General features: G+C 36.6%; 1 protein-coding gene across 2 annotated transcripts in view; it reads left to right on the forward strand.

Annotated features, from left to right (window-relative positions):
• Positions 1 to 22952, forward strand: part of LOC150074953 (CUGBP Elav-like family member 1) — an 824767-nt gene extending 801815 nt beyond the window's left edge. For both annotated transcript variants that reach the window (XM_090388957.1, XM_090388958.1), the window contains one exon: positions 22129 to 22952. Coding sequence is in view for 1 of the 2 variants with exons in the window: in XM_090388958.1 (XP_090245084.1) it covers positions 22129 to 22199 (71 nt within the window). In the remaining variant the exon portion in view is untranslated. The remainder of the gene's footprint in view (positions 1 to 22128) is intronic.
• The last annotated feature ends 1346 nt before the right edge of the window (positions 22953 to 24298 follow it).

A 24298-nucleotide genomic window follows, 5' to 3' on the forward strand; every position in this document is an offset into this window, starting at 1 on the left:
CTGGAGAAGACCGTTTGTGTCCATTTTTGTCACAAACATAACCTCCACCCTGAATTAAGACTTAGACAAAGCACCATTCCAGTAGCAGCAGAGTCAAAATTCTTGGGACTCATATTTGAGAAAAAGCTGACAGTCATCAGCTAAGCACAGAGTGCACAAGAGGGTTGAACATTCTTCATGCTCTCTCTTCTTCTTGGGGTGCAGACCACTGCACTATACTCCATCTGTATTGTGTATTTGTCCAATCAAAATTAGATTATGGGTCTCAGGTGTATAAGTCTTCCAGAAATGGTGCACTTCGCTGAATGCACCAGTAGCATTACGAATGAGCCATTCATATTGCTACTGGTGCATTCAGATCATCACCTGAACCAAAGCAAATGAACCAACCTTGCTGCATTGACAAAAGCAGCTGCCTGTACAGTATGCCTTCAAACTGACTCCCTGCCAAATTACTCCATATGACATCCGTTTTTCAGCCACAATTTTTAAGATGCATCCAGCTGCCATTCTGCATTCATGTTCAAGAGCTACTCATCGAAATTAACATCACAGTAGACAAGGTTGCTCGATCACCTTATACCCTGGCATGCTGAAATATCAGCATATGATTTCTTGCTCAAGAGTGCGATCAAGTCTAATACCCCGTCTTCTCTCTACCTTCAACATTCTGTGCAGAACATTCTGACTTCTTGTCAGTTTACACAGACAGTTCAAAGTTGGAATCATGCGTAGGATCTGCTGCTGTTTTCTCAGATAATACTATATCTGAACCGATTTCCCTTGAATGCAGCCTATACACTGCAGAGCTGCATGCTATACAGTTAGCTCTAGACCACATAAGAAATCGCTGATACCAACGGTGTATTTTATATACCGATTCAACGAATGCACTTCAGGCTTTATCAGCGATGTCACATTAATCATCCAACCTTATTATAAGCGAGGAGGCAGCAAAGGAAGTAAGCAAACCCTTAGCCATAATTATGAGAGCTTCCTTGGACTCAGGGGAGGTACCCATAGACTGGAAATGTGCAAATGTGACCCCAATTCACAAAGGAGGATCAAAGGCTGACACAAGTAATTATAGACCTGTGAGCTTAACTTCTGTTCCAGGAAAATTAATGGAGGCACTGGTTAAAGAAGCACTGCAGGATCATTTAGACAAGACTTCAGTTATAGCTCAGACACAGCATGGTTTTGTTAAGGGGAAGTCTTGCCTGACCAACTTGATTGGATATTATGATGCAGTCACAAAAGAACTGGATGCAGGGAATAACTTTGATATTATATACTTGGATCTTAGAAAGGCTTTTGATACTGTTGCACATGGAAGACTGCTACACAAATTGGAGCAGTGTGACATTGGAGGCAAATTGCTGCTATGGATAAGGCCCCGGGTGCCAAGCGTTCCGTGACCAAGCGATTTCTTTGCGTATCTCAAAGCGTTATCTCTAAAGAGCCTTCAAGTGATAGATTATATTTTGTTTCAACAACCGTTTTCTTTATTTATTAATTAGTGTAGCTCTTTTGCACTAGAAGAAGTAGGCAAAGGCCCAGAAAGGAAAGTTACCTTTCTGTTTTTTATTTCTAATAGTACTAACTAACTAACTTAGCCGCTTGGTCACCTTGTGGCACTGCTCCTGCCTCCCCGTGGCGGGGCCGGAAATCTGGGTGGTAAAACCAACCCCCAGGGCCAAAAGGAGCAAAACATGGACTGTGACAATTTTCCACCGATTAGGACTGCAAATCCAAATACACTGGATTTGCACATACCCGATAATGACTTATCCAATCCAAAGAGACTGAGGACGGATGCTCCCCGAATGGAAAACCCAAGTTTTCTGATTCTGCATTCGCTAACTAACCAATCGTTGGGTAGTTTATCACCATTCCTCATTCAAAAATGTCTTGAGAGCGTAGCTGGCTCCCCTAAAATGGTACGACGACTGAAATCTGGCGACCTGCTTGTTGAGACCACCAACTCAAAACACTCTGAGTCTCTACTCAGACTCACCTCATTTGGTGGAGTTTCAGTTAAAGTGTCCCCACATGCCACTCTTAATTCATCCAAAGGTGTTATTTCTGAATGGGACCTGATGAATGTATCAGAAGAAGAAATTGTTCAGGAACTGCAGGACCAGAAAGTCACACAGGCAAAACGAATTATGATGAAAAAAGATGGAGAACTCCTTCCAACTCGTAGCATAATTTTGACATTCAGCTCACCTAATTTACCTTCATCCGTAAAAGCAGGGTATTTGCATTGTCGCATTCGCCCATATATCCCGAACCCAATAAGATGTTACAAGTGTCAGAAATTCGGACACTCACAAACAGTCTGTCGAGGAGACCCCGTATGTCCTAACTGTGGTTCAAAAGATCATTCCCAGGCTGACTGTAAAGCCCAGGCTCCACTCTGCGCCAATTGTAAAGGTAACCATCCAGCCTTTTCTAAAAACTGTGAACAATGGAAATATGAGAAAAAAATTCAGAAATATAAAATAGAAAAGAAAGTTTCATTCCCAGAAGCCAGAAAGCAAATACAACTAATCACACCTAGACGCACGTATGCTGAAGCCGCTAAAAAGTTTCATTCAGTATCGGTGCAGACTGATACATCAATACCTCCAAATACCTCTATTTCAGAATGGGCTCGTTCCCTGCTCAGTTCTGCACCTCAACCTTCAAAGCAACAGATTTCTACTAGAGCTAACAATACACCAGTCACGATACCACCTTCTGCCGGTGCAGATCCCGTAAGATCCGTCCAAGCAGATAACGCAGATTCTAATCGAAAACAGACATTTGACTCCTCCCTTATGGATACTAATGAAATTTCCAATCAAGATGATACCGAAACCATTCTGGAGATCCATCCAGAGGATGAAATAGACCAAAGACCGGTTTTCTCAAAAAGAGAAAGGATTAAAATTGACCGTGCCAAACAGACTTCCAAAAAGCAGTCAGATTCAGTTCCTTCATCTAAATTGAAATAATGAACAACGTTGTCCAATGGAATTGTAGAGGCTTTAGGAGCAACATTGATGACATATACGACATAATTAAGCAGCATAAACCAGTGGGCATCTGCCTACAGGAGACATATCTGACTCCTCAGGTATCTCCTTTGATAAAAAACTATACTCTTTTCAGACAAGATAGACCTATTGCAAATAATGCTCGTGGTGGAGTAGCCATACTCATAGATTCGCGAGTCCCGTGCAGACGCATTTCTTTACAAACCTCTATAGAAGCCGTTGCTACCCGAATAGCAATTGGCATCACTCTGACTCTTGTTTCGATCTATCTACCACCCAATCATCCGTGTACTATTCACGAACTTGAAAAGCTTATAATGCAGTTGCCAACGCCTTTCTGTTTATTGGGCGACTTCAATGGACACCAACCATTGTGGGGTTCTCCCAATGCAGATGGACGAGGGCAACTCATTGAAATGCTCATTGACAGACAAAACTTAACCATCCTAAATACTGGTTCACCCACTTACATCCATCTCCCAACAGGAACAGTGTCTGCAATAGATCTATCAATATGCTCTCCGACCCTCTTTCCTAATATTGAGTGGACAGCTCTAGATGATCCACTAAACAGTGACCACTACCCATTAATCTGTAAGATCCAAACATCACGCTCTTCAACTGCAAAAAACCAAATAAAATGGAAATTTACCAAGGCAGATTGGGCCAAGTATACCTCTCATGTTTCATTTGATAAACAGATCATTGAATCCTTCCCAATTGACACAGCCACTGATCATATCACCAAAGAAATTCTAGCAGCTGCATCCATTGCCATCCCACAATCACAATCAGTCACCTACAGACCCATAAATTATTGGTGGAACGATGAATGTAAGAATGCCAAAAAAGAAAAAAACCGAGCGTGGAATATATTTCGCAAATACCCTACTACCAACAACCTTATAAATTATAAGAAACTAAGAGCCAAAGCCCGACACATCAGAAAGGAAGCTAAAAAAAACTCTTGGATCCGATTTGCGACTTCAGTAAATAAAAATACTGATGTAAGAACAATATGGAAAAAAATAAGACAGCTAAATGGCAAATTTCCTCCATTATCCTCGCCAATATTCAACTGGAATGGACAGGAGCTCTCTAGTCCTGCAGAAATTGCGAATACTCTAGGGACAATATTCTCCCAGTTGTCTGCCTCGAACTCGTATGATCCGTCATTTCAGAAGATCAAAGCCTCAGCCGAAAAATCAAAACTTAACTTCAAAACCGCTGCTTCTCTACCATACAATCAGACACTTACTATGATTGAACTTCAAAAAGCTATATATTCCTCAAAGAACAGTGCTGCTGGTCCAGACGGAGTATATTACATAATGCTTCAACACTTAGACAATAAATCACTGTCATTGCTACTGACCTTTTACAACCGTATATTCATTGAACATTCATACCCCACTCGCTGGCATCACTCCTATGTAGTGGCAATTCCCAAACCAGGCAAAGATCATTCTATCCCTCACAATTATAGACCCATCTCTCTTACCAGTTGTTTGAGTAAAACATTAGAAAAAATTATACACCGCCGATTAACATGGTATCTGGATTCAAAACATCTAATCTCTGATAACCAGTTTGGTTTCAGAAAAAATCGCTCATCCCTAGATCTTATGGTTAAAGCTGAAACAAATATCAGGAATGCATTTATACGAAATGAACATCTTGTCATGGTCTGCCTTGACATAGAGAAGGCCTTTGACACCACCTGGCGCTTTGGTATCTTAAAAGATCTTCATTCCCTTGACCTGAGAGGTCACTTACCATGCTACATACAAAACTTCCTTCAGTATAGATCTTTTCAAGTTCGCTATAGAGAAGTCTTCTCACAAATCTATATACAAGAGCAAGGAGTACCACAGGGCTCAGTTCTCAGTGCTACTTTATTTGCATTGAGAATAAATCATATTACCAAATGTATTCCCAAGACTGTGAACTCATATCTCTATGCTGATGATCTGACTGTTTCCTGCAGTTCGCCGAATATGAACTTCATTGAAAGGCAACTACAAATCTCACTAAACAATATTGAACTATGGATGACACAGAATGGTTACAGACTATCTCATCAAAAATCGAGTGCCATTCACTTTTGTAACAAACGAGGGATGCATCCTGACCCAGAGCTACACCTAACAAATCATCCTATCTCAGTTATGAGTAGCATTCGCCTCCTCGGTCTAATTTTTGATAGGAAGCTTAATTTTTTAGAACATATCAAATATCTCCGGACAACCTGCCAGAAAAAAATGAACATTCTCAGAGTTCTTTCTTCTACAACATGGGGTGCTGACCGTTACACCTTACTTCACCTGTATAGAACTCTAATTAGATCTCGTCTTGATTATGGAGCCCCGGTGTATGACTCTGCTAGGGAGAGTGTGCTAGTACGGCTTGCTCCTGTTCAACATTCTGCCCTTAGGATTGCTACAGGTGCTTATAGAACATCGCCAGTACAAAGTCTCTACGCCGAAGCCCATGAAATTCCACTCTGCCTCAGAAGGAAGGTGTTACTTTTGAATTATGCCGCTAAAATTCAAAGCATGCCTACCCATCCAATTTGGCCTATACTTAGTGATCCACAGTTTAAAATGTTCTACAGAAATAAACCCAGAGCAGTCCAACCTACTGGCATCAGATTGCAGGCTCTATCTGAAAGCTGGAATGTGCACCTTGAAAAAGTCCTCCAAGATCCAAACACTTCAGTTCCCCCATGGTCCTGGGTTAATCCATCCTGTGACAATTACTTCCTGAACTGGGGAAAAGATTCCCTTGCAAATATTAACGTGCGACAACTTCATACTTCTCACACACAAAATTATCCGCATTTCATGAAAATATACACAGATGGATCAAAGTCTGATAGTGGAGTAGGTGCTGCAGCAGTTTTCCCTTTTAACACCATCTCTGTATCTCTGCCTACTGAATGCAGCAGTTATACAGCTGAGTTATTCGCCATTAAACTTGCCCTAGAAAATATTATTCATTGCTCCATTAAAAAAAGTATAATATATACCGACTCGCAGAGTACACTAGTAGCCCTACAAAGCATCTCCTCACCAACCAATCCTTTAATACAAACCATAAGAAGTAAGATGATTCTTATTCAGGAACGCCAGCAAGTAGTCATCTTCTGCTGGATCCCAGGTCACACTGGGATCCCAGGAAACGAATGCGCAGACCATGCTGCAAAACATCCATCTAACCCATTATCTTCAGGCTTTTGTGTTCCATATGTTGATTACAAACCTATGATACGAAGGACATGTAAGGAACAATGGACACTTCTATGGCAAGCTCAAAGGGGTAATAAGCTATTGGAAATAAAATCAGAACCACAGTTATGGACCTCTAGTTTTCGTACTAACAGAAAGGAAGAAGTCATCTTAACCAGAGCACGAATCGGCCACAGCCAGTTTACTCACCTATTTCTCCTTACAGGAAATGATCCTCCACAGTGTTCTCAATGCAACTGTCAGCTAACAATGAAGCACATTCTTGTTGAATGCACTCTGTACAAACATGCTCGGCAATGTTCATTCAGCTTCCTTCCAAATCTAAAAGAACCTCTAAAACTCTCTCACATCATAGGCAACGATGCTAATCCCTTGGAGTTATTCTGTTTTCTTAAACGAATAAAACTTTATGATCTTCTCTGACTGTTTCCATAACAGTCACCATTGATAACTTTCATATCACTGATAGGCGCAATATGGTCTAAGCAGCCCTTGCGCCAAAAATAACAATAACAACAACAACAGCTATGGATAAAGGGGTGGTTGAGGGGGAGAAGACAGAGAGTGGTAATCAATGGACACTGCTCATCGTGGACTAATGTTATTAGTGGAGTCCCTCAGGGCTCAGTGTTGGGTCCATTATTGTTTTCTGTATTTATAAATGATATTGATGATGGTATATCAAGTTTAATGTCCAAGTTTGCAGATGATACAAAGGTTGGCAGGGTTGTCAAGGACACTACTGACACTATGCTGCTGCAACAGGATCTGGAAAGGTTGAGCAGATGGGCTGAGAGGTGGCAAATGAAGTTTAACATTGACAAATGTAAAGTACTACACATGGGAAACAGCAACCCCCAGAGCAACGTATCAACTCTGTGGTACTACACTGACAGTGGTAGAGAATGAAAGGGACTTGGGGGTGGTTGTGCAGGCAGATATGAAGTTCTCTGAGCAGTGCAGACAGATATGAAGTTCTCTGAGCAGTGCAGACGGGCTGCAAGAGTAGCTCATGGAGTATTGTCAATGATATACAGGAATTTTTCCAGCAGGGATAAGGAGGTGATTATTCCATTGTATAAGGCAATGGTCAGGCCACACCTAGAGTACTGTATACAGGTCTGGAGGCCTCATTTCAAGAAGGATGTAGAGCTGCTGGAACGAGTACAGAGAAGGGCAACAAGATTAGTGAATGGAACAAAGGGGTGCTCTTACGAAGAAAGGCTTAAGTTTTGCAAATTACAGTGTCTGGAGACTAGGCACCAGCGAGGTGATCTGATAGAGGTGTATAAAGCCTTGAATGGTTTAAGCATGCTCAATGCTGATGGGATTCTTCCTCTAGCTCAGAAAAATCACCTGAGAGGGCATAAATTCAAATTGAGGAAAGACAGATGTAGGATAGATGTGAGGAAATTTGCCTTTAGTCAGCGGGTGGTTGGTTGGTGGAACAGACTTCCATCCCTTGTGGTGGAGGTTGATAGCCTAAATAAGTTTAAGGCTCAGCTGGACAGGTATTTGGAACGAACAGAGGGGTGAAGTGGAAGTGGGTTTTTTTTTTTTTTTGGCTGATGCTGCATAAGCTTGCTTTCTTGCATCAAATGCCTCTACTAATGCTAATGCTAATCCCAGATTCAGCAGATAATATACACTCTCTATGGAGGTGGTTTCAATATCCACTTCTGCTGGATCCCCAGCCAGCCATGTCTGAATTAGAAGAAATGATTTGGCTGACACTGCAGCTGAATCGGTAGCCATGATGACCAGCTTGACCTGTTAGTCCCCTGTACAGACTACAGGCAAGCAGTCTGTAGTAAGTTACATTTTCAGTGGTAAAAATCGTGGCATCGCCACGTTACAGACAAGTTATATCAGAATAAGCCTGTGATTCATCTTTGGCAGTCTAGTCTATGCAGGGATCATAAAGAGGAAGTTCTTGCTTGGCTATGCGTAGGACACAGTCATTTGACACACTCCTTTCTACTGAGGGCTGATGACACTGTTTTATGTGTGAAACCTGACTGTACCAGTTTTAAAAATACTTGTTTTACCACTTTTTTCCCATATGGTTGAGCCATATATGCTCAGTCAGATTTTATGACAGTGTGTGTCAGCAGTTTTTAAATTTTTAAAAACGATTAAAATATGTACGCTCATATAAAATGTACAATTTTTTTGCATTATACTGATTTTTATTTAGTGATATGTCTATATATGTATATATATAAACTTTTGACGAGGTAACCTTTTTAAGGTTACCAAACCTATGTTTTATGAATTTTAACATTTTAATGGCACATTATAATGTTAAAATTCATTTTTAACCTTGTCATTTTTGTGCCACAAAAATCAAATCTTGTCTAGGAAATAACTTCTAGTTATTTGATAGAGTTGGTTGGGAGAAACAGTAGAGTAGAGCATGTCAAGAGCACCCTTAGACCAGAGGCAGTCAAATACAATCCTTTGAAGTCAACTAAGACTAGCAATACATATTTATAACTAAATGCACTTAGTTATCTTCACATGGATATCATCTGAGGATCTGCCAGGTAAAAATTCATATATATTTTGGTGGTAACATTGTTTCAAGATGTGCAGTAGTTCTTTGCCATCAGCCTTTTAAGCAGCTTGCCTGAGTTGGGAGCAAAGCAGTTTGCTTATTTCTTTGCATCAGAGAGGAACTTATTGGACTTTTGTACTATTTTCAGGAGAACTGTTTACCAACATTTTAGTAAGCTCCATCCATAAGACATTCCTTATATAACATAAGGAGGATTTCCACTTTTATATTATTATGAATCTTCTTTTATTCTCTAGTACTGTAGATGTAATCATGGGCATTTGTTCAGTTTAATTTTTGAGATGGCAGATTTAAGTTCTTCCTACATTGGGGAGGGGGGGGTATCTTCTGGAGGATGACAGGATTTATTAAGTGGTTCTCTTATTTCTTTGTGATATTGTTCTATTCCAATTTCATCAGCTGGTAGAGCTTATTTAAGATTATATTTACTGTATCTGACCAGTCTATAGCTTCTGGTGTGTTGATGTCTGTAGTGCAGTCAGTTCTGCTATAACATGCATTTTAGCAACGCGAATTTGCCCCAATATAACTGATATATTTGGGAACAATGCAAGTATAATGTGATTTTCGCATTGACTCTTGCATGATTTTGTCTGCGAATAACACCAAGTGGAAGCAAACCCGGCACTAAGCTGAATGTAGTGAACTGTGCAGCAGTACATACAAGTTTACAAAGCTTAAAAGGTGTCAATTTTGTGTGAGAGCTGTATTGGTTGGAGACTGTTGTCATTCGTTGCATTCACAAAATAATAGGTGATATTGTAGGCTGACTCATGTTTTCAGGAGCTCACATTTTTCTGTTTGAGCAGAAATTTCATGAGGTGGGATAGCATGAGCAGAGGAGCACATTTCTGGAGGTCCCTACCATAACACAATAAAAATAATTTGCACTTCCCAGTCTATGGACTTTTCTGTTAGTGCAATCTAATTATAAACGGGTAGTAAACTCGATCTTATTGCATTTACAATAATATGGATAGCTGGAATTCTGTGGATTTTTACATTAGTATGGTGAAATGTGTTTCTCCTTCCATGACATCTCCAATCATATAAAACACATAAATAAATTTTCAGAATCTTCTCTTCATTCCTATACGAGGAAGGTGGAAAGTTGGTTCTGTGAGTTTGAAGTTGGATAGTAATTGGATGTTGGCAGCATGTGTTTGGACTGTTTTGAAAGAGAGAGTGGGAATAATAGAAGCCAATTCAGAAGAACAGTGCCCATCGAGTATCTGTAGAAAAGGCATGCAGCAGAAACAGTACATCTATGAGACTGCGAGTAGAGAGACCCTCTTAGAGAGGAGCCATTAATTAACCTAATTGCCCTCTTCTCAATGGAATCTAGAAGCCTAAGAGAGGTTTTGGGGGCACCGCCCCAGTTGTGGGAACAATATTCCATGGTAGGGTGGATTTGCAATTTGTACAGAGTGAACAGCTGTTTGCAAGAAAAGTAATGCCAAAAGCAAAAGAGAAAACCAAGTGTTTTAGATGCAGAGGAAGCAATATTTGTAATGTGCTTGTGCCAAGAGAGATTAGAAGTAAGGGTAATCCCAAAAAGAAATATATCAACTTGCCTAGAAAGCGGAGTGTCACCAAATATAAGCATAGGAGCAGAAGAATCCATTTTGCGAGATATAAGACAACTGAGTTTTAGAAGGACTGAAATCAACTAAGTTGTCTTTGCCCCACTGGAGAATTACCTGGAGATTGGCATTTAAGGAATTGGTAGCAGTTATTCGAGAAGTTGAAGCTGATTGACCAGGGCAAGGTTTCTCAAAATGGAAAGTGGAATGCAATGTGCTATCATCAGCAAAACTATGAATAGGATTTCCAGTCAATGGAAGAAGGTCATTAATATACAAGAGGAAAACAGTGGAGGAAAGAACTGAACCTTGGGGAACACCAGCATTAGAGGAGACGTTAGAAAACAGAGAGCCATCTACCATCACCCTCAGTGAGCGATCAGAGAGAAAACTGGATAACCAATTACAAAAAACACTTGGCAAACCATAAGATGGAAGCTTGTTTAGAAGACCTTTATGCCAAACACAATTGAAAGCCTTTGATATGTCAAGAGAAACTGCTTGTGTTTCACCAAACTTTTCCATTGAATTTGTCCATAAATGGATAACATAAGCTAGAATATCACCAGTGGATCAACACTGACAGAATCCATACTGGCGATTGTTGATCAGACGGAAGGTTTCTAGGTAGTTTAAGAGTTGGCGGCTAATTGATTTCTCCATTACTTTAGAAAGAGTAGAAGTAATTGCAATGCGGCGATAACTGGATGGGAGGGACGGGTCAGCCTTTTCAGAAACTGGCTGGATATGAGCAAATTTCCAAGCAAAAGGAAAAACACCTTTGGAATAAGAAAGTGATAAAAAGTGGCAAAGAACAGGAGTAAGTTCGGGAGCACAGGTTTTGAGAACAAGTGGAGAAATACCATCAGGACCTGGAGCTTTCTTAGCATCAAGATTCGTCAAAATCCTTCTGACATCCTTTTGACAGAAAACTACAGGAGGCGCTGAATGGAGTGTGTTGGGAATGGTGGGAGGTGTTTTACCAAGATCATTAATACCTGAGTTGGAAGAAAAATGGGATGCTAGCAGGTCAGCTTTATCCTTGGATGAAGTGTCAAGAGAACCATCTGGTTTTGACAGAGGTGGGAGCAGAGATGGGCAAAAGATGCGGCCAATAGTTTTGGCAAGAGACCAGAATGTTTGGCTACCATTAGGGAAAGAAGCAAGTTTTCTACTCTTAGCCTGTTCAAAATCTAGTTTGGATTGATTAAAGCTGCTTTACAATTTTTGCGAGCTTTTGTGTAGGCAGAAAATGAAACTGAAGGATACCCATAAATAAATACCCATTTAAAACATAACTTCACCAAAGTCTGTATGTCGAAATTAACGAATCATCCCTGTCACTTCAAAGAAAACAGTTGTCTCTACAATATACTTTTAAACTGAACTCCCTGCCAGACCACCCCACGAGGACATCTATTTTTGAACCACAATGGGAAAATCTTTATAACGCACGTCAGATTGCCATTCGGTATTCATATCCAAGAGTTTCTTCTCAGAGAGTTTAACATCTCGGTAGACAAGGTTGCCCAATCACCAAAGCAACCCTTTTCAGCACCGCTCCTCAGATTCTAGCACATGACTTCTCCTTTAAGAACTGGATGAAGTCAGATACCTCATCTGCCGTCTACCTTCAGCTCTATTCACAACACCATGCCGAACACTCTGACTTCTTGCCCATTATTACAGACTGCTTGAAGTCAGAATCATCTGTGGAATCTGTCGCTGTCTTTTCTGACATTATTATATCTGAGCAGATTCGCTCTGAATGCAGCATATACACTGCAGAAATACATGCTATAGAGTTAGCCTTGGACCATATAAGAACTTGCCAATACTGACAGTTTATTATATACACTGATTCAGTGGGTGTGCTACAGGCTTTATCATTAATGGGACAATACTTATCGTCCTGGATTCAACAGATATACTTATATACACCCTCTATTTATGCAGTTTCAATATACACTTCTGCTGGATCCACAGCCACATCAGAATTAAAGGAAACAATTTCGCTGACAATGCAGCCAAATCAGCCACCCTGCCGAATAATCTTGACCTGTCAGTCGCCTGTACAGACTACAGGCAAGTAAACTGCAATAAATTATACCCTCTGTGGCAAGATTTCTGATATTGGCAGGTAACAAACTTTATCAGATCAAGCCTAATCAAATTATGGCAGTCTGGTCTGCACAGGAAGAAGTTGTTCTTGCTTGGCTGCACATAGGACAGACATAGTCATCTGACACATTCTTTTTTGTTGAGGGCCAATGACTGTCCTACATGTATGCAGTGTTTATCCATGAAACATATTTTAACCAAATGTACAAATTTCAGAAATACCCGTTTTATCGCTCTTAACGATCTGACTAAGCCGTATACACTCAGTCAGCTTTTATCCAACAATGACTACGTCATTTTTTTTTTTTTTTTTTTTGTAAATATTAAACTATTAATTTAAACGGTTGGTGTATTAATCTAATATTGTATACATGTCAGCAGTTTTTGCAATTGATGTTTAGTTATACCCAGTGGTGAGCTATAGTGGGCTTGCAAGAGCCCATTATTATTTATTTTTTTTAATTTGTGAGCCCATTTAATTTGAATCGATCATTTATTTTACAAATGAAATCCTGAATGCAATTATTGAGTATGCAGAGCCAAAACTATGGTGAGGCAAGCGGGGACCCATCCCCACCATTTTAATGGTGCAATCGACCAGTTATGTATTTTAAAATTGCTTCATATTTGATTTAATTACAGTTAGTCCTCTGTTTAACGAATTCTTTTATAGCGAATTTTTTGAATTCCCCTTGGTAATTACATTTAAAATAGTTTCCGTTGAACAAAGAAAATTTCCATGTAACGGATGGATTACGAGAGACAATTTCGTACACATTGCTCACACCTCTGGCTTTTAGGCAATTTAGGTAATTAGACAGCACGAATTAAGGGTGAAAGGGATAACCATTTCACAATGTTAGTGGTGTTCATAAAACCTAAGCAGTCACATACCGAGAAGTTGTGCTAGTCAGTATGCTTTCCATATCCAGTCAGAGGATTAAGAAGATTCCTGACACAGATAATGACACAGCCTATAAACGGGCATGTTTTTTTGGAGAAGAGAGTGATCCACGCCTTCCAGTAAATTTCTCTGTCTATGTTTACATGGTCACAGTAGCTGAATATCCGTGTGATTCCAACATTTTGCACACTATTCAAAAAACTAGTGACAGTAGCAACATGGGGGGGGAGGCGATTGAGGCAACTAAGATATTACATAAACTTTATGAAGATGAAATGTTGACAGGTTTTGAAACTTCGCCAAGACTTTCACTGTGTAGAAAATGCTCTAAAATATAATGGCATAGGCAATAATTGAAAAAAAAAAAAAAAAAACACTGTATGCATTATATCACCAATCTCCATAAAACCAGTGCAAATTAAGGATGATTGCTAAAGAACTTGATGTGGAAACTATAAAGATCGGTCCTGTGTTCGAGCCATAATGTAGCTTGCAGATGGCAATTGTGCAGTTTGGAGGCATTATCTCGCTTTGTGCAAACATTCTGAATCAGAAGTTAAATATCCAGGATTATTAAACTGACTTTTAATCTGGAATTTCTTAATGATTTAGCACTAATGATTGATATCCTGCAGGAGCTCTCTTACCTTTCAGAATCATTACAGAATCACTATAGTAAAAGCAAATAAATTAATTATTCGAACTATCAATGCTATTGCTAATTTGAAAAATTCTGAACGAAATTACGAAGCTAAAATTGAGAGCATGTTAAAGTGGAAAGAATTTGAAGGAGTCAAAATCGAAAGTAACAACACATTTAAAAAATTACCTCATGGCAAGTTATTAAATGCATCGTTTTATCCTTAAAGTTATTAATGCAAAATAGAGCAATTTCAAATTAAATAAAGAAAATAATGATACCATTGAAAGAAATTTTAAACATATGCTACCGGAAATCATGGAGAATATGAAAGAACTTTCGTCTCGGTGGCAAGATGGTGAAAAGCAAATAAGAAATTTAAGTTTTCTGATAAAATATGAAATAAAAATTAATGATTTTAGAGATTTTGTCAAAGACAGTTTATCTTCAAATCAAATGAAATTCTCTTTTCAATTAAGAAAGCAAGAAATATCTTTGAAACAATTGCGATTAGCAATGCTGAAGCTGAGCGAGCTTTCAGAGTAATAAATAATATTGTATAAATGAATGAATAATGTTGACAATTAAATATGTTGCAAATTATGCTGACCATACATCTAAATGGAAAACTATTGCTTCAATTTGATCCGGATCGTTATGTCAAATCATTGCTGCTCAGCTATTGAGCAAAGAAGATCAACAACAAATATTTATAAAGAAGTAAATTGCATATGGCAATTTTTAGAATAAATGTTTATTGAATGTTTGTGTAATCATTTTTTTTCATGTAACCTGTGATTTTTGTGTACCTTTTCTAGAATAGTTTTCTTTTTATTTAATATTTTTTTATATTGTGAAATGTTTTGTGATAGTTTTTATGTTATTTCTGATATGGAAAATATTTCATGTTATTTTTTATTCACAATATTAAAATTTTATCATGAAAAATGTATCCATTATATTTCTCTCGTAACAAAAGAAAAGAATAAAAAAGCCGCTCGACTGCCTAGCATGCGCATTAGCTGATTTTATGTGAAACATCCTTCACATTTCTTTTAGATATTTTGATTTGTATATATTGATTACGAAATAAGAGCTTTTGTATTGTAACTGCTTTATTGATCATTCACAAATTTCCATAATTTCTGGAAGACAAGATACAATGGATTTATGATAACTATATTAAGAGATGTATACGTTGCAATTGCAACGTATCTAAATGTCTCTGAAAACAGCATTAATTGAGTTCCCAATCTTTTAGTTGAAAGGACATACACAGATGTTATGTGAAAATATGAGACGAAAAAAGAAATTGTTGACAAATCTTTGCATTGTTGCAGTCATATGACAAATACTTGCAATCATACTTACTGCAGTAGTAACTGCAGGAAGTATGATTGTGACATCATACTATTCAAAAATTCTAAAAAGTTAGAACTGGAGATATCGTAGTGGCGAAAAATGCATCATGTGCTCTAATCATACCACTACTGAGTGCTCTGCATAGACTAATGGTGTGAGTGTGAGAACGCCTCTGGCAGACTGCACGGATGACGTCACTTCTGTGACTGATCAGATTTACTCAATAGATCCCCCCCCCCCCAAAAGGATGTTTCACATCAAAAAGTGCGAGCCCATTGTTAAAATATTCACAGCTCACCACTGGTTATGCCGTATTTTATTTATTGATTTATATGTATAAACCTTTGACGAGGTAACCTTAAAAAAAAAGTTTACCAGTATCCTGAATCATTTTGAAATCTCAACTTTTCCTGGCACATTATAACCGTAGTTGTTTTTGTGCCATTAAACTCCAAATCAAATAAAAAATCTCTCTCTTCTCTCATCCTTATTTAACACTATAATGTGTACTAGGGGACAGGATGAATATTGTAGAGCTTTTTAGCTTCTTAAAAGCAATGAATAAATTTTACATGATTTTAACCCACTTCTGTGACTGATCAGATTTACTCAATAGATCCCCCCCCCCCAAAGGATGTTTCACATCAAAAAGTGCGAGCCCATTGTTAAAATATTCACAGCTCACCACTGGTTATGCCGTATTTTATTTATTGATTTATATGTATAAACCTTTGACGAGGTAACCTTAAAAAAAAAAGTTTACCAGTATCCTGAATCATTTTGAAATCTCAACTTTTCCTGGCACATTATAACCGTAGTTGTTTTTGTGCCATTAAACTCCAAATCAAATAAAAAATCCCTCTCTTCTCTCATCCTTATTTAACACTATAATGTGTACTAGGGGACAGGATGAATATTGTAGAGCTTTTTAGCTTCTTAAAAGCAATGAATAAATTTTACATGATTTTAACCCTTTTGTTCCATAAGGAATATCCATATATCTTATAAAACGTAGTATCTTCATATTATGGCCATAGTTGCCCGTGCACCAATATACCCACAACAATAACAATTTCATATAAATTCTGACTGGACTTTGTACCACTGGATTTTCTGGCTCTTAACAGTATCAGGTGATGCTTATGCACATGAAGCAATGGCATAGCTACCTGAGGGATTCTTGTTTAATTGCACTTTGACTGTGTTTAATAAGATGTCATTTTTGTTTCCTCTTGGGAAGTTTTATCAGCATTTAGTTGACTTTACATGATTATGTTGTGTAATTTGTAGGCTACCAGCTCTGTATCACCCCATATACTAAGAATGCTTTTAGCTTAAAATTTTCCAGTTGTGGTGTCTTCACTCATAAGGGCAGCTTCCATTTTCGATCTAACATTGACTATTAACTCCAGTACTGTGCTCTCTTGAGAGCTTGTGCTTCCATCGGTTGATGGATCCCAAGGCCCTTTTGGGTTGATATTTTGCAGAAATATAATCCAATGAGTTTGAGGTAGCTAATGTGAGAGAAGGGAGGGAGCTGGAGTTGTTTCTTGCACTATATTTATTGTGTATAGGATTCTCTTCTGCCATATGACTCTTGTTCTGAGTGTCCAATTCCTGAGATTTTTTTTTTTTTTTGCATGGTGGTACTAGCCACTGAGCAATTATCATAAAAATAAGAAACAAAATATAAAACACAAAAGAGAGGAAAGAATGAACCTTTACTTTCTTTGCTTTCCACATTTTGTTTTTCATGTCTTACCTTTTTTAAGTCTGTCTTTTCATGAATTTTTTCTTAACAGTTTCATCTTTTCTGCCTACCGGAAAGTTTTCCTTGTATGGTTTAAATGGCAGACTACTGTTTTATTCTGCATTTAGCAACCACAGGAAAACAGAAACCATATTTCCAAGAAGAGAAATAGAAATAAGTAGTACATAAGAGATGGAGCCTATAGCACTTAGGAAAAGGGTTATAAAATAGTGGTACAAATTGTGAGTATGCCAGGAAAGGAGCTTCGGAGCAGTCTGAAAATTTTAAATCAGATGTTTGATCAGTTTCGAGATTTTTTTTTTGTTAGACTTTTATTCGTATTAGGTGCAGGGCTTACCAAGTATAAAACATAAACGTTCTGCATTTAGATAGTAATTAGCTATGCCTGCTTGGCTGTGTGACTTCACTGAAAGAGGAGGGACCAACCATAAGTACTCTTTTCCTGGTTGAAGGTTAGAGAAGTATTTTGTAGGGAGATCAGTTTGTTTAAGGTAATATACTACAGAGTTCTGTGAAGAAAAATGAGGATATTAGCAAGATAAATTTGATTTGTATAAGAAGTTAGATTTGTGTGACCATTCACAACCATACCATGTCACCGAGTTAAGCTTAACCAGATTACAGGAGTTGTCACATCACAAAGCTGTGGAGTTCTGATAGCTCCTCTCAAAATTAATAAATGCTACAGAAATTTTCACTGTTTACTCACTTCTCAGTTTAGTATATTTTATTATGCAAAATAAAAATAAAATAAAATTTTAGAGGAGCAGCAAAAGATGTAGCCTAATACTACAAAAAACCTACAGAAAGATTTAAAAAGTATAGATTTAAAACAGTAATCCAACAGATGAATTAGACAGGAAGTACCAGAGCACACAAATGCACAAGTACCACCTTTGAGCCTAGGTCAAAACACCTTCTTCACTTTGTATTTAGTTTTACTGCTCATATCACTTTCGAAGCTGTGAACAGTAATGTAAGCTCCTTGTTCCATTTTCAACATCATATTTGGTGGAACATGGTTTTTGTGTGGTCATCCAACTTCTCTCTCTAATAGAAGGTAGTGTATACACTGTCCAAAAACAGATTGCTACAGATGATATCACTCCGCATAGTAAAACATATACAGTTTCAGTAAGTGCATTTCAAGCACAATATACCTGTGGGAAAGTATGTGCATCTTATCCTAAAGAAAATGCAGACTATAATCAAGAAAACTGAAAGGAAAGCAAACTATTTGATTCCAAGTCATCCTGGAACCACAAAAATGCAGATTTTTCTGCAAAAAGTGTCATAACTGTTACCTTACCTTCAAAATTGCACATACTGACTATAACTACAAAATATACAAAGAACAATGACAGATATGGTAGGACCAAACTAACAAGCATCTTCAAATAAAACCAGAACAACTGCAACATTTGAAATCTGCTGATACATTCAAATAGACTGGAAGAAGTGATAGTTTCCAGTTGCATATTTCTAAAATAAATACTTACTCTGGATGATTTCCTCTGGTGTGCTTCAGTTGCCAAACTCCACTTGCAATCAGACATTTTTCTTGGTGTCCTCACTAGCCAACAGAAATTGCAAACAATATTTGCTTCCCTCAGTGGCATGTAAAAACCCATTGACTTAAAAGTAATGTTAATACATTATCAAGATATCATGATCATCATCTTTTTCCTAAAACTTAATAGCTGTTGTAATCAAATTTAATCTATCAACACCAAGGAAATCTATATTTTCAATACCGTTTAAAGACACCTTATGGCCTAAGTAACTAATGTGCAACAGCATTTAACCTGTTGTGTTTTTTTATAAAAAATTAATTTTTAACTTTTTTTTACTAAACTGAAAATGGTGATCTGTTAATTATGATTTTGCTAAACTCATTGTTTAATAATAATTATTATATTTTTTTAGAATTTAAGGTCACATAGGATTGAAACACAGACTCAGGAGGTGCCTTGCAGACACATGAACATCTGTATTTTTGTCAACTATTTGTATTTCAGTTGGCTAAACCAAAATTCTATGGCAAGATTAGATACCTATCACCATCATCTCACAGATGACACATGGGAATAGGAATTGCCTAGAAGACAGATAGATGCTTTTGCTTAGTGACCCAGGCGCCTCCGTAGCCAGGTGAGAAGGAGCAGCAGTGCGTAGCACACGCTTCTTGATCAGACCGGGGTTTGAGCCCGTCACCACCAAATACGGAGGATGCAGAAAGGTCAGGGAATGACCACCGCATATCCCCGGAGCAATATGGCCTTAGTTGCTAATGCTCCAAATAACAAACAAACAAGCTTAGTGACTGTTAAACACCAAACAAATAATTTATAGCATATCAAAATGAAAACAAAGTACTGTATAACCAGTTAGAGAATATTGGCAAGCAAAGGTACATTAAAGGATTTGATTTCATGTAAAAAAATAAGAGAAAAATTTTTAAAATTGGTGTCTGTCAGATGCCATACTAGCAGCAGATTTTTAAGAAGCTGTGCTCTTTGCAAAAAGCAGGGTTTGTGAAACTGGAAAATTGAATTTAGTTGGTGGTTGGTGACAAGACATTGAGGAACTCCAGGATGAGTAGACAAGTTAGAAAGCAGAACTAATTGTCAGAGAGAAACTGATTACCCATATTTAATCCAAAGGCACACTTTTTTGTGCACACAAAGATGCACTTTTTTTATAAGGCAAACCAGAAAGCAATCAAAACAAACCCTTACAAGAAACAATTGCTTTGAATATCTTCAAATTTTTCTTGGAAATTTTTCCCCAGAGCACTAACAGAATTCATATTGACTATCATTAATCAGCTGGAAGGCTAGAGTAAGAAATGGAAGGTGGTGGATTTCTTCACTGTGGGAAGGATTAAGGTAAGCATTTGCCTCTTTAGAAATTGAATGACTACCAGAAAATTTTAATACAAAAAAAGAAAATAAAACTGGTGGAGTAAGAGATTGTAAAAAGTTGACACAAAATTGGGGTTAACTCTGAAGCACAGGTTTTAAGAACACATGGAGACATCAGACCTGGAGAATTTTTGGCATTAGTTATTCAAGATTTTTCTATTCTCTTTGTATTTAGTCTAATTATATTTGAAAATCCAAAGGAAGAGTAAAGTCAAAAAAGATTTATTAAGGTTAACAATGGAAGTGCTAGATGCCTGCATGTTCACCTGAAGATGCACTAGAACCATGTTATGGCTACCATAACAGTACATTATGATATTCATATTTATAATAGTTAATTTTTTGTAAACATTTTGTTTTTTTTGTTGTATTTCTGTCATTTTTCCAGTCTTCTAATGATTTTCCTAAAACAATAACTTTAAAATAAGTACGCACAGACTACCTTCTTTAACAAAAATGAAAATTAAATTTTGCTAGTAACAAAGTTAATTTGTGATTTTGCTGAGTGCCTCTGAAAATGATTACAGTCATAAATCCTGTGATACGCAATGGTCATAATTGCAACAAACAATCTTCTGCAGGGCAGGAAGCATCCCTAAGGCATTTTGCAAAAAAAGTAATATGATTGGAGTAGAATGCCCAGAGGGTATTTTGACTGTAGTTCTGCCCACAGTTACTGAACTTCAGTTGAGTTTACTGCTACCTATCATTTGGAATTTTTTTATACATAAAATACATTTTTATGGGTGGGAAAATCCAACCATCCTATTACTGACAGGTTAACAGGAGTTTCTGTTTTTTTTTTAAATATTTTTCCTGAAAATACATGTGGTAGATGTATCCCACATGGTTGCATCTACCACATGTATGGCTATGGGTACTTAAGCATGTTTTAGAGCACGGTAATAGGATATTAAGAATGCCCATTTTTATGGGTTTGAATGTAGAATTTGCTAGATGCAATTGCTTACATGTTATATTTCCTTTTCTTCATACTTGTACCAGCTATTATCCCAATCTTTTGCTATCTAAATATGTTTTAAAAATGCAGATACAAGAGACCCTTAACCTTACAGCAAGTTTCATGTTTAGAATAGATACATAAATAGAAACCAATCTTTCCATAGAAACAAGAATATAATAAGTTAGTACCTGACGAAAGGTCGATATGCAACTTTTTACAGATATAAATAAAAATTGTTTATTCAATAAACTTCTAATCATATGTAAAGTATTTTTGTGCTTATTATATATATTATTATAATTAGTTGTACAATCTATTGCTATTACAATTATAGTTGGTGCAACCCACTCTCACTAGGTGTTATCATGGCCTTTTTGTTATACTTCTTTCCATCCATTTAAATACTGAATAAGTGATATACGCAAAAATGTATTTTGATTTCACTGGTATTAATGCTGTTCTTATAGCTGTTTGACAAAATACTCATAACTTTTTTTTTTATCATATGATAAAAAAAAAAGTTGTGATTCAGACTGACATAGGTGTAAATCAGCTATATGAAATAACATGGGTGGCAATTTGGTAGTGATGCTAGTGCAGACCAACATGAGTCCAAAGGACTGCCTATACTTTGGTGGTTTGCAACAATTTTATTAAAAGTACAATGTACTTGTACTTTTAATAATTAAGCTGCGTGATTTATCTCTTGGAATCTAAGAATAAAAAGCCATTATATGACTTTTTTCTTAATTAAAATTTATTCTTTACCATGCTTCTTGTTAAAAATTATGTAGTTTTTTTTTTTTAATTAATTAGTAAATACATGATTTATATTAAAAATCAGAAATGTTTTTTTTTTTCTTCAGTAGACGCATTTACAAATTTTGTAAGTGTCCTTTTAGTTAACAAATATAACTAAATAGAAAAGTAAACAAATAAAGTTTGCCCATGAAACATGATTATATTTAACATTTGTTTTTTCCCACCCCTAGACTGCCTACTTGGTGAATTACACGTGGTGTGTCTTCTATTCCCGTGGCGTGCATCCATCTCCCTGTCTTAGTCATCGTTATCTATCCCTTCCCTCATGGATGTTGTAAGTGTGCCACAGTGTTTTTTTTTTTTTTTTTTTTTCCTTCTTTTTTGTTTTTGGTTTTTGTTTTGTTTTGTTTTGTTTTTGTTTTCTGGGTGCCAAGGAGTTGAACAGTGATTTATCTGTTTATTCAGGTGTGCTTCAGTTGGTGGTTTATTTGTAGCTGCATATGTGGAAACCCAGGCTTAATTAGCAGAATGTAACTACCGTCCCCATGTAAAAAGCTTGGCATGTGTAGCTAATATTTTGATGCTCACAATGCTCTTTTTTTGTATGTGTTATATGTTTATAATTTTTTTTGTGCATTTTTTCCTCTCCTTGATTTGAAGTTTATTTTGCAGTAGCAATTGTTATATTCACTGTTATTTTCATTTTGAAGGCATCTGATGAATATATAAGTTTGTACTCTGTTAAATGTTTTATATATATATACTGTGTAAAAGATCTAAGCAGTTAGATTACAGATGTGTGACACTGAAACAGTAATCAGTTGTTTTCAAAACATAACTTTGCATATGTTTGAGATAACTGTTTCTTGAAATTTTTTTACTGAAAATAAAACCTTCATGGTGTGAATGTGGCAGGGGATTATACTTTTAAGTAGTTTACTGAGTGTTTCTCTCAGAAGACTTCCTAACTTTATATCAGTGTTACTGGTTGAGATGTTGGGAATTTTGTAAGGAAGAGAGTAGCTTTGTAATTATTGAGAACCATATCTAGTCTGAAAATAAAAAAAAAAACTAAAAAAAAAAAAAAACATATATATATATATATATATATATCAAAACCAAAGTTATATTTATGCACATCCGCATGCACGCATACAAGCGTGTGCACACACACACACCCACACATAAACAGGTTTAAAAAAAAAAAACCCAAAATATTGTAAAGATTGTAATTAAAGATGAAATATGATTGCCTTATGTGTTTTGTCATACCTAATTTTAAATTTCAAGCAGATGTGAAATTTGTCTAATTCCCTACAGAATATTTGTGTTTATTAGTTTTAATAGTCTTTTAGTGTGGCTGTGGTCAAAGTGGTCAGCTGTTGTTTTGTGATAACTGTTCTATGTAGCACATAAATTTTGTATAGATTTGTTCATGCACATAATTATAATTTATGTAGTCACTTTTTAATGGTGTGGTTTCTGTAAAGGCTATATTAGTTGTAATGTTCATTCACTAAAGCTCAAATGTTAGATATATAGTACAAGTGAAAAATAAATAAATAAACAATTAAAACATTGTACTACATCCAGTTTTTCACCATTTGATACCTGTGTGCCAAAGCAACAGTCTCGTGTGTTTCCTAAGAGATAAAAGTTGACTACTTTGACCCATAATACAATTTATTTGTAATGGTGTTTTGATATGGGTTTTGTTTATTGGTAGTAACTATGGTTCACTAAAACTAGTTAAAGTTTAGTTCACTTTCAAAAATTTATTGGTCATGAACTGTCACCCACCTTAAACAGCATTAATTGTTCATAGAAAAAGTTTTAACAACATGAAACTGATGAACTAACAGCTTTTTGTTTATTTAGATAGAGTGAGCTTGTACATCTTGGAAATTTTTAAATTATTTCCAAGATGTCAAAAATCTTGTAGAAAAACAGGACGAAATCATCATTATTTTTTTATTTTTTTATTTTTTTTTTTTTTTTGGCATTAAGTACTGGTATGTGTTTTAATAGAAGACAGTTTGTTTTATAGTGTGCTCTGAATAATTTATAGCATTGCTGTTATAGTAAAGTATAATGTTTGTGACAATGTGTATTTTTTTCCCCATAAAATGTTTGTAGTATTATTCTAATGTATAAAATGTTTTGATGGCTGCTTGTTTCTACAACAGGGGTGTATGGGATCTAGCCAAAGTATGTAATTTAATACTTTGTATGTATTGTATTGTCCCAGTTTTCATATTTTGAGCTGGTGCCCTGTGTTGTATGTACAGACTTGGGAACAGAATAATAAAAATTTCAATATTTTGAAAAAAAAAAAAAAAAAAAGTTGAGGAACAACAAAAGAGAACAGCTTTTTTAATATTCATTTTTCTTTACCTTTTT

This window comes from Mastigoproctus giganteus, chromosome 14 (genome assembly GCF_048544385.1).
Source record: "Mastigoproctus giganteus isolate SK-2022 chromosome 14, ASM4854438v1, whole genome shotgun sequence".
NCBI classification, from domain to species: Eukaryota; Metazoa; Arthropoda; class Arachnida; order Uropygi; family Thelyphonidae; genus Mastigoproctus; species Mastigoproctus giganteus.